Source organism: Myripristis murdjan, chromosome 8, assembly GCF_902150065.1.
Source record: "Myripristis murdjan chromosome 8, fMyrMur1.1, whole genome shotgun sequence".
In the NCBI taxonomy this organism is placed as follows: Eukaryota; Metazoa; Chordata; class Actinopteri; order Holocentriformes; family Holocentridae; genus Myripristis; species Myripristis murdjan.
The window spans coordinates 33,377,045-33,388,711 of record NC_043987.1 but is presented as its reverse complement, the minus strand read 5'-3'; the positions used below and the strand labels follow the sequence as shown (position 1 = coordinate 33,388,711).

The 11,667-nt window shown below is 46.0% G+C and overlaps 1 gene segment (V, D, J or C); it reads right to left on the bottom strand.

Moving 5' to 3' along the window:
- Nucleotides 1-426: 426 nt before the first annotated feature.
- LOC115363589 (Ig heavy chain V region XIG14-like) lies at nucleotides 427-876 on the bottom strand. The segment is given in 2 exon segments: nucleotides 427-731; nucleotides 834-876. Coding segments are annotated over 2 exon segments (348 nt in total).
- Between the last annotated feature and the right edge of the window lie 10,791 nt (nucleotides 877-11,667).

Here is an 11,667-nt window from a genome sequence, read left to right as displayed (position 1 = left end):
TTGTTTATTATTAAAATCTTCATTCATTCCATCATTGATCCATTGATTTTTTCAGTCATTCACTATTTTCAACGGAAGGCCTTGAGCGCAAAATACATGATAATATAGGAAAAAAAGAATAACAACAACAAGAAACAAAACTGTTTGAGTGACTCATGAATCAAAATCAGTGTATGTTTAAACTAATATCTATCACTAAATTACAGATTAACAATGAAAAGAATTTCATTTTTTTTTTTCATTTTGTTCTTTTTTCTTGTTTCTGGGACATCTGTTCCAACAAACATATATACTGGTTGTTTTTCCTCCTCATCAGGGAAGGGGCCTTGAATGTGTTGGTGGTGTGAGGCTGCCTCCTCTGGTGGTTTCATGTTCCAAGTGTTCAGGGACTGAGGGGTTTTTGTACAGCTCTACCAATGGTTTGTGTCACTGTGGATCTCTGGCACAATAATACACAGCAGTGTCTTCAGGCTGCACATTCTGTCCAGTTAGAGTCACTGTCTTGCTGGAAGAGGCTGTGGACAAACTGAACTTGTTTTTCAGTGAATCTTTGTAGTTTGTGCTGCTACCAGCAACCTGTCCAATCCACTCCAATCCTTTCCCTGCAGGCTGTCTAATCCAAGATGTGTAATAGCTGCCAACAGAATAAGAGACCTGACAGGTGATGGTCAGAGTTTGACCTGGCTGGATAGTCAGAGAGGCTGGCTGTGTCAACGTTTCACATTTCACACCTGTGGAAAACACAAACATTTTTTAAATCAAAGTATCCAGTTACATGGCACCAGAAGAGCTGCTGGTTTTGTAAATCTGATGTCAAATCCAGAGAGACTCACAGGATCCAGCAGCCAGCAGCAGCAGCAGAGCTACAGACAACATGGTTTGTGTTGAAGCTGAACTGGTGGGAGCTGCTCTTCCTCTTTTCTTTCAACTTCCAGCCTCATATCAACTCTTTATAGCAGAGGAACCAGGAAGGACACTTTGCATACAATCAAACATACGACTGAAGAGGATCTACTCAGCAGTGGATCTCCACTGAAGTCGTTTTGTCTCGAGTCTTACAGCCGACTAATCTAATTATGTCTTTGTCTGCAATAACGGTCCATATTTGATTCATTGTTTTCAACCCTTTTTCTTTAATCGGTTCCTGTTCTGGTAACAACACTTATCCTGTTGTATAGTTCTAGTTGAATGGAAGCCTGTCAAGGATACAATTCCAGTGCTACTAAATCTTTATTAAAATCACACCAACATGTCCACTGAAATTTATTGTGCTCGATTTTTTCACTTGAAATGATTTGACATGATTTGATCTTAATTTGAAAACATGCAGATTCATATTTACTGAAAGAAAATTCCTTTTTATCTTGTAAATGTCCTTTATTCATTTGTTTGAAGATAAAGATTTGACAAATATGGAAATTGTCAACACATATTACTGTGGTCAAGTTATGATCATGTTGTAGTCTGAGTATTAAACTCTAGCCAGTCTTTATGCTCCAAGGCTCCAAAGTCATTTAAGACTCATGAGAAACCTGGAGCTGAAGGAAGAGACAAACATTTGCTGCCCTCTCATGTTTCAAAGAAGAACTGCAGCATGATTTCTACTACAAAATACAGTTTTTTTCATTCGCTTTTTCCAGTATAATGAAACTGGGATCCACTTTGTCGTCATCTTCACCTCCAAACCACAGCAGAAGTTTTCTTTTGCAAATGTGTTCATACCTTTTCATTGGATTCATACATTTTTCAGGCTCTTTTGCACAACACTTCTCACATGTGTCATTTACATGGCCCTGACTCCATTGACTTCACTGTGGTATTCAAAAGCAAAACATCTGCTCACAGCTGATAGAAATGAGCTGCATCACTGTGAAATCAATAGCGCACCTGCATCACTACCCGTTCCACAAATCACCATTCACCAATCAATCAGTATGCACCTACAAAAAAGGGGCCTATAAATTGTATTCTGTATTTTTTTTTCTCAACTCCTTTGAGTTTTTCTGTGTAATACTGTATGTGACTTACCGTATTTCAGTTTTTCCCATCAATACAGTATAATTTCACTTCAAAGTCTTTCTGAGTTTGGATGCAATTCTTTATTGTAAGTTCACATTTGAATGTGTAGCTCACAGGAGAACCTGGTTCAAACTGACAGCTGTATTTTGTATTGTGCTGTCAGCTGTGTTACAGTACAGTAGAGCTGATTGAAGGAATCTACTCATTTGGGCAGAAGTTGAGTTGTTTGAGGGAAATATTGGATTTTGCTACTTGCTTTACAATATGTAACTATGTAAATTGTCAAAAATATGACTGCAATACACACAGGAAAAAAGTAAGGTTGAACCTGCTCAGACTAAAAAAGGTGTGTTGCATTTTGGTGTTGAGTATGAAGTGAGTGAGTAGCTGGATTATGTCGCTTGACTGCAAGTTGTATTGGGCGGTGACAAAATGTGCTTTTGCTGCATGTTTGAAATGTTTTGTCATGGTAAGAGCCTTTTGCAAACAAAATGTGTTATTTTGGGAAGTGCACCTCTCATTAGGCCTATGGATTAACTGTTTTGATACCAGCATTTCTGAGTTGACAAAGGAGGTAAAGCGATTGAAAAAAACTGTAATGTCACTCACTTTTCACTCCATCATATACAGAGATGGTTACGGTTGAAATTTGTACAGAAATGTCCTTTACTTATATTTTCAGTGATGCTTTCAGTGACCAAAGTGTTGTCCTGGGTTTGGTAGTTTTGTGAAAAAGCATCATCGTGATTTGATCATTGAAATTTTTTCATAAAATATTTAGGAAATATCAAATTATGTTTATGATGAGTTCGGATCATTTGTTGTAATTATTTGCTATGAATTATTTTTCTTTTTGTAAACATACATTTAAAGCTTGCAGTGTTGTTCAGATGTAGGAGTGTTGTTGATCTGACAGAGCAGTGAGGATGAGGACTGGAGGATTTTGTACAGCTGCTCCACCAACTCCAGTCACTGTGGCTCTCGAGCACAATAATAAACAGCAGAGTCTTCAGTCTTCAGACTGTTCATCTGGAGATACAGCTGCTCTTTGCTGTTGTCTCTGGAGATGGTGAACCGGCCTTGGACTGACTGGGAATAGTAGGTGCTGCCACCACCATTACTGATAGTTGCAATCCACTCCAGTCCTTTTCCAGGAGCCTGTCTGACCCAGCCCATCCCGTAGTCACTGAATGTGAATCCAGAGGCTGTGCAGGTCAATCGGTGGGACTCTGCTGGCTTTTTAAGCACTGGTTCAGATTGGGTCAGAGTCTGACCATCAACACCTGGCAACACAAAACAGAAAAGCATCACATGCATGAAGTACGGATTTGAATGAAGACGCTGTCAAATCCAGGGGAATGAAAATGTTCACCTGCCCAGCAGAGAGTTAAAAGCAGCAGTCCTGTCCTATAGCCCATCATGTTAAAGTGTGTGGCCACTGTTGTCTGTCATCCTCTCTGCAGTCACATAAGTAGAGATGGGAGACATCAAAGTTTTGCATTGACTCCTCCTCACAGGGAGGGACGACAGCACTGCAGTGGATCAGTGTCTCAGTTCTTCTTTCATGCAATGGAGAATGAATGTTCACTGTACAGAGTGACTAATGGAATAAAATGGGATCCACAGGTAATCAAACATGCTTGGCTACACTGGAAACACAGTTAGCATCAATCATGTGAACTGGGGTCAGCAATGTTAGCTCAGAGTTTCTGTTGCTGATGAAAGTGAATTGATGAGTAACAAGTTAGCCGACCTGAAGCTGACATCAAAACAACCATGCATGGCTCTGTTCATAGAAAAGTGGTATAAACATGGAAATTAGGAGAAGGTCATTGTGGTCTTCATACTCTTATCAAAACCAGGAGGTGATGGTGATGTTGTGAGCTTCTTCAGTAAACTGTATACATGCATGATGATCTCACACAAAACCTTTCTTCAGTGCAGTTCCCGTAAAACCTGTTTTCAAGATTTTGTGTGAAACAGCATTAACATTATTTCTTAAATCATGTGAGTTAAGGAAAGTTTTTCATACATTTTCAGATTTGAGGATGGTCAGGTAAGGATATTTTTTCACTACTATTTGCTCCAAGCACCCAATATGTCTATATGTTATGTGGATTTTTTTTTTTTTTTTTTTTACAGCTGCTTATTCAACATTTTTCACTGTGTCTCACAAGCAAAAGAATAAATAGTAAAATCTTACCAGGCTACAAACAAGTGGCTCACATGGACAAAGAAGATCAGACAGGGGACAGAGTCTCCAGGGGACAGAGTCTCATTCATCCAAAGAGCCTCCTACAGCGATTGATGGTGAAAACACACTCCAGGACTCACCTGTTCTAATAAAAAACACTGGACCCAGAGGATGTGCAGGTCACTTAGTGAGATTCATCATGGCACACCAGTTAGTGGGGTTTACTCCTTGTAGTTTGTTCCTTCTTTCAGGGACAGTTTTTGCTATGGGCAATGTGGGCAACTGCCCAGGGCGCATTCTACTTGGAGGCGCACGAGAGGATAAAACAATCGCCAGTTTTCTAAACTACCGTATTGACCCGCACATGCCGCGGCACTGGCCGGCATCAGGCGTGCCGGCCGCGGCACGGGCCGGTACCGCGCCCACCCGGTCAGGTCTGCCGGATCTGACAGGTGAGCGGCCTGATGCCGACTGATGGTGCCGCCTGATGCTGACTGATGGTGCTGCCTGATGCCGACTGATGGTGCCCCGGTGCCGCGGCTGACTGGTGCTGCGGGGGCGCAGGCAGGGTTGGAGTAGTAACATGAAAGGGTGCAAGCCATGAATTTCGCCTAGTGCGGCAACATAGGCAGAACCACCACTGCCTTCTTTGTCTCAAATCCAACAAGCCCAGAAGCTGCCACTGGACACAGAGGATGAAGTGGGAAACTACATTAAATAAAGCCTGTTGAAGTGGTAGTTACTTGCATCATGCAACATAAATGCTGATAATTCTATCAGTGTGCTGTATCAAATGTGTTTCATTACTATTTAGTAAATAAGCCTCAAGTCACCACTGTGACTTACAATGCACGATCTTACGTTAACTAACGCAGATTCACAATATTCAAGATCAATATTGTTGTGCTTGGACCTTTTGCGGGAGTTCTCCTCGTCAAACATAGTCACTGTGGCCTGTCCTACACTACCCCCCTCCGGGAGTACTGAGTCCCTTCAGTACAGGTGACTCAATAAACATGTCTACAAAAGAGGAAAACTACAATTACTGTTAGCTCACATCACAGTATTAGCAACTCAAAATGGTAACAGTTTAATGACAATAAACAACCTCCTTTTATTAGAACTACCCTGTTAGAACTAGATGTTTTAATATAAATTTTCAACTCAAAATTATGCCTTAGCAAATCAACAGATTAACTTGGCAGTCTCTCTTTAATAGTTAGTTCCTGTATCTCTCTGGTTTATGAACTACTCGCCCACTTGAGGTTTTCACAGTGTTTTCTGGAATGCTTCTGACTTCTTGTCCTTTCTCCTGCCCACATCCTGGGGCTTTGGGCTCAATCACATGGCGTCTGGAAAGCTCCGTCCTCTGCTGGATCTTTGGCAGTGTCTTTTTCTAGTGGCAGCTCTGGTGCCAACAAAGCATCCTCTTCAGGTGGCTGTGTAGCTGGCTAAACAATTAGGGGACCCTGCCAAGGTGCTTGAAGCTTGGGGCTCCATCCCTTCTAGTTGGTGTCGTCTTTCACATAGACCAAATCTCTAACACCGTAGGAATGTTCTCGTGCTCGAACATCGTACGTCTTCCTCTGACGTTCTTGTGCAGTACGGAGATGCTCTCTTGCTGTGTTTTGTGTCTCTTTGAGTCCCTCCTCCAGGTTGTAGAGGAAATCTGCTACTCCCATCCGGTCAGATTTTAGTGCTGCTGCCCCGCTCTGGATATCCTGAGGTTGATGAACTTCCCTTCCAAGCATCAGCCTGTTAGGTGTGAACCCTGTGACTGCATGCTGCGAGCTGCGATAGGCTGAGGTGAGTAGTGGCAGATGTTCGTCCCAGTTCTTCTGGTTCTGGTCCACATAGCACCGAATCATCTGCAGCAAGGTTCTGTTGAACCGCTCAACCTGCCCGTTGGAAGCAGGGTGGTAAGGGGTGGTCCTCGTCTTGGTGATCTGCAGGAGCTTGCATACACTCTGAAACAGGGAGCTCTCAAAATTGCGACCCTGGTCGGTGTGCAACTCGAGGGGGGCTCCAAACAGGGCAATGAAGTCATACACAAGCCTCCTTGCTGTTGTTTCTGCCCCTTGGTCCGGAACAGGGAAGGCCTCAACCCATCTGGTGAACTGGTCAGTGATGATGAGGATGTACTTGTTTCCACAGCTGGATACTGGGAAGGGACCAAGGATGTCTAGATGGAGCCGGTCCAGAGGTGCCCCAGCTTGGTAACTTTGCAGCTTTGCTCTTTTCACTGGTCCTTTAGATTTACATGCATTGCAGTGTCGACATCTCTTTATGAACAGGCGGACATCCTCACCTATTCCATACCAGTGATAGCTCTGGCGTAGGCGCTCGAGGGTTTTTGCCTCTCCTAGATGACCCGAGTGTGGAGGGTCATGGCAAGCTCGAAGAACCTCTTGTTGCATGGATGCAGGGACTAATAGCAGCAAGGCTGGGCATTGGGCTCCTACTCTCTTCCAGGAATAGTAGAGAACTCCTTGTTGTAACACAACCTGGGGCAAGCAGAGCCAGAACTTCCTCACTGCAGGGCCCTCGAGCGTCACCTGATCTTTATTAGGAAGTGTCCCAGATTCTGTCCACATGTGAAGAATGGAGAGGACGGGATCAGCTTTCTGCAGTTTGGCTAGCTCTTCCAAACTGGCTGATTGCAGCCAGTTAACCACTGGGGTCTCCGACACAGGTGCAGGTGGCTGGCCAATTTTCATCAGCTGAGTTACATTACCACGGGTCTCACTGCCGGTTTGAATACACCTCACTGCTAGCGGCACCACATCATCCACATCATCTTCAAACCTGGCCCACTGCTCATGAAGTCTTTGGCAAAACTTGCATCCTCGACATGGCAGGTCAGACAAGTTCTTCCCAGCTTGGTAGCAGTCACATTCATTGGACTGTTCTTTGGTTTGCCTTGACATGGCATCAGCATTTGAGTGTTGCCGCCCTGCTCGATGCTCGATGTCAAAGTCGTATTGGCTCAACTCCTCCAACCAGCGAGCCAACTGACCTTCAGGGCACTTGAACCGGAAAAGCCAGGTCAGGCTGCCATGATCCGTCCTCAACAAGAACTTCCTGCCCAGTAGGTAGTGACGGAATTGGTGGGTGAAACGAACAACAACCAGTAGCTCACGTCTGGTGACACAATACCTCTGTTGAGCTGGTGTAAGGTGGCTGCTGGCGTACGTGAGAACTCGCTCTTCACCCCACTGCAGTTGTGACAGAACAGCTCCAATACAGTGGCTCGAAGCATCGGTGTCGAGGATGTACTTGCCTCCAACAGTGGGGTATCCCAGCACTGGGGTAGTCGTTAGCTTCTCCTTTAGCTGTGTGAAAGCATCCTGGTGTTCACCTGTCCACAGGAATGTGGCATCCTTCTTTAGAAGGCGGTGGAGGGGGCTTGCCAGTTCTGCAAATGCTGGGACAAACTTGCGGTAGTAGTTACCCAGCCCGAGGAAAGCTTGCAACTCCTGCACATTGCTAGGGGGCGCCCAGAGTTGTACATCTCTGACCAGAGCTGGGTTTGGGCGGATCCCGTCGCCACTCACAATGTGGCCCAGAAAGAGGACTTCTTCTTGAAGCAAGTGACACTTAGACGGCTTCAGCTTCAGCCCATAGCTGTGGAGACGGCTGAAGACCTGTGTCACCATAGTTGCATGCATTTGTTGGGCTTGGCGACCTGGTGCATTCTCTCCTGAAGTGTCCTGGTTCTCCACATTTAAAACATGGGCCAGTTGTCCCACGGGTTGGGCTTGGGGACTGGGAACGCATCCGGCTGGGCTGCACTTGAGGATGGTTCTGCTTCCTCTCCAGCGGTTTAGGAAGTTGTGTTACTCTAGTTACTCTAGTTTGCTGGTGCTCCGTGTATGTGGATTGGAGGTGTTCATACTCCAGCTGTAGCTTCCCCACTGTATGAACAAGGGTTTTGCCTTGGTCTGTCAGTGCAGCGAACTGATCTGCAGTCACATATTCGGGGGTCTGCACCGGGCGAGCAGTAGCAGTGACATCCTCACAGGCGTCCACATCACTGGCCCAAGAAACACACCTGGTTCTGTTCTTTATTTCAGTTTCACGCCCCATAGTGGCTTTGAAGTTATGTTCGTGAGCCTCGACACGCTGTTGAGCCTCTGCAAGGGAGTGTGGATCTCTGCTCATGACTTCGTAAGCCACCTTTTGGTTTCTCAGACCCTTTAGGAAAGCATCAGTTGGCAACCGATGCTTTCTTGCAGCTGGAGATCCACGCCTGGGTAGGCAAGCGCAATGAGGTGCCGTACCTCTTCTGCAAACTCAGTCGAGGTCTCTTTTCCTTGTCGGAGCTCCCCCAGCTCCTTACTGTGGTAGGGGGGTCTTTTTTCCCAAAACGCTGAGTGAGCTGCTCTACTAGAAGAACATAATCCTCCCTTGTATGTTCTGGCAGTGAGCAGACGTATCATATTGCAGCTCCTCTCAAACACTCATGCAGCCTGTCCACTCTTTTGGCAGCAGTCCATCCACATTTCCTGGCTTGGCGCTCAAATGGCAACAAGAAAGAGTCCCAGTCATCATTTCTGTCAAATATGGCAAGCTTAGGTCTTTGTGCCTCCTGCAGTGTGGGCTGACTGTTGTAGCTGGAGCTATTCAGCCTCTGCTCAACATAGTAGGGGAATGGGCGCTGGGTTTCGCCCTCAATCTCTCTAGTGTCTCTCCTTCTAACATCAGGTTCAGGATTGACACTACTCCTGGTGGGTCTGGGGCTGCGGGCCTGCCTGTTGATGACATCCAGTTCAGCTGCAAAGGGACCACCAGCACGATCCCTTGGTCTTACTGGCATCTCCCAAGAGGCCAAAGGTGCAGTAGCATGCCTGTCCAGTGTGGGCCGCTGTAACATCTCACCCCCAGCCCCACTGGAAACAGTGAGTGGTGGCGTAGCTTGCTGTGCAGCTGAATTTCCTAAGAACTGGAGCAAGCATCATCTGCAGGCTTTTTGTCTGTTGATTTTGGTTATCCAACAAAGCTTGCAACCATGCTGGGGCTGGATCAGGCTCAGATGGGCCTGCTGTGGCTCCTTCTTCATTCATTTTTTTTTTTTTATTATTTTTATTTATTTATTTTTTTTTTCAGTGTCTCTATTTGTCTCTTCTGTATCACAGTCTTTGCTCTTATGTATCACAGTCTTTGCTCTGGGGCTCTATTAGTTTTGTTTTCACAGTACTGGGGTTATGTAGAGCAACCATTTGCAGGTGCCCTGTGATGCGCTGCTCCACGGCTGATGAGGTGAGGACAGCAGGGCAGCGGCCACTCTCGTTGCACTGCGCCGCCTCGGCTGGAGATCTGCGCACACCAACAGTCCTCCGCGATGAAAAACCACAGGGAGCAAGCAGCAGTGTTATGACAGTGGCTCCCGTTATTGTTTGCCTGCTCGTGCGAGCCCCCGTTAGCTTCCGCTAGCTCCCATTAGCCTCCACTAGCTCCCGTTAGCTTTAATTAGCGACTATTAGCTTTCTTCTCTGTCCGGTGAACGTACTCACGGTTGGAAAAGTTTGCAAAGATCCCACTTCTGACACCAGTTGTTGTGCTTGGACCTTTTGAGGGAGTTCTACTCCTTCGTCTGGATGTGCGTGGGTGGAAGATATTTCACACAGCAAGGAAGATCCGTTTAGGAAATTTGAAGTTTGCTTGGTAAGTACAGAACATGCAGCTGTATACAATAATATTGGTGAGTGTTGCTGAGTTGGGTCGTGGTCCCTAGCTCGGGCACAGAACAGCGAGCCTGCCTGTCCATGCAGTGAGCCGTGGGCACCATTTAACAACCAACTTCCTACTGGCGACTCCAGTGGGGAGACCCCGCCACATATCCCATGCGCGTGCACGCTATGCTTACTGACCAATAGAGACGCTACGCCTAGCAACACGCAATACATCCTGCACGGGAACAAAGGAGGGTCAAACATAGTCACTGTGACCTGTCCTACAATATACAATTTTTGCTTTACATACACTATATTACCAAAAGTATTCGCTCACCCATTCAAATGATCAGAATCAGGTGTCCTAATCACTTGGCCTGGCCACAGGTGTATAAAATCAAGCACTCAGGCATGCAGACTGTGAAACAAGACATTTGTGAAAGAATGGGCCGCTCTCAGGAGCTCAGTGAATTCCAGCGTGGAACTGTCATAGGATGCCACCTGTGCAACAAATCCAGTCGTGAAATTTCCTCGCTCCTAAATATTCCACAGTCAACTGTCAGCTCTATTATAACAAAATGGAAGCGTTTGGGAACAACAGCAACTCAGCCACAAAGTGGTAGGCCACGTAAAGTGACGGAGAGGGGTCAGCGGATGCTGAAGCGCATAGTGCAAAGAGGTCGCCGACTTTCTGCACAGTCAATTGCTACAGAGCTACAAACTTCATGTGACCTTCAGATTAGCCCAAGTACAGTACGCAGAGAGCTTCATGGAATGGGTTTCCATGGCCGAGCAGCTGCAGCCAAGCCACACATCACCAAGTGCAATGCAAAGCGTCGGATGCAATGGTGTAAAGCACGCCGCCACTGGCCTCTAGAGCAGTGGAGACGCGTTCTCTGGAGTGATGAATCACGCTTTTCCATCTGGCAATCTGATGGACGAGTCTGGGTTTGGAGGTTGCCAGGAGAATGGTACATTTCAGACTGCATTGTGCCGACTGTGAAATTTGGTGGAGGAGGAATTATGGTGTGGGGTTGTTTTTCAGGAGCTGGGCTTGGCCCCTTAGTTCCAGTGAAAGGAACTTTGAATGCTTCAGGATACCAAAACATTTTGGACAATTCCATGCTCCCAACCTTGTGGGAATAGTTTGGAGCGGGCCCCTTCCTCTTCCAACATGACTGTGCACCAGTGCACAAAGCAAGGACTTGACTGGCCTGCACAGAGTCCTGACCTGAACCCGATAGAACACCTTTGGGATGAATTAGAGCGGAGACTGAGAGCCAGGCCTTCTCGACCAACATCAGTGTGTGACCTCACCAATGCGCTTTTGGAAGAATGGTCAAAAATTCCTATAAACACTCTCCTCAACCTTGTGGACAGTCTTCCAAGAAGAGTTGAAGCTGTAATAGCTGCAAAAGGTGGACCGACATCATATTGAACTCTATGGGTTAGGAATGGGATGGCACTTCAGTTCATAGTATGAGTAAAGGCAGGTGAGCGAATATTTTTGGTAATATAGTGTAGTTGCCAAACTGTGTCTGTTAATAAACACATGAATATGATGTTTGGCTGCATGTTTGTCTGATCTTCTTTCTCCATGTGAGCCACTTGTTTGTAGCTCTGTGTCTCCAGGGAACAGAGTCTCTTGCTCACAGAAACACATGGCATTAAATTAATTTGTGGTCTGAGGCTGCCTCCTCTGGTGGCTTCATGTTCCAAGTGTTCAGGGACTGAGGGGTTTTTGTACAGCTCTACCAATGGTTTTTGTCACTGTGGCTCTCT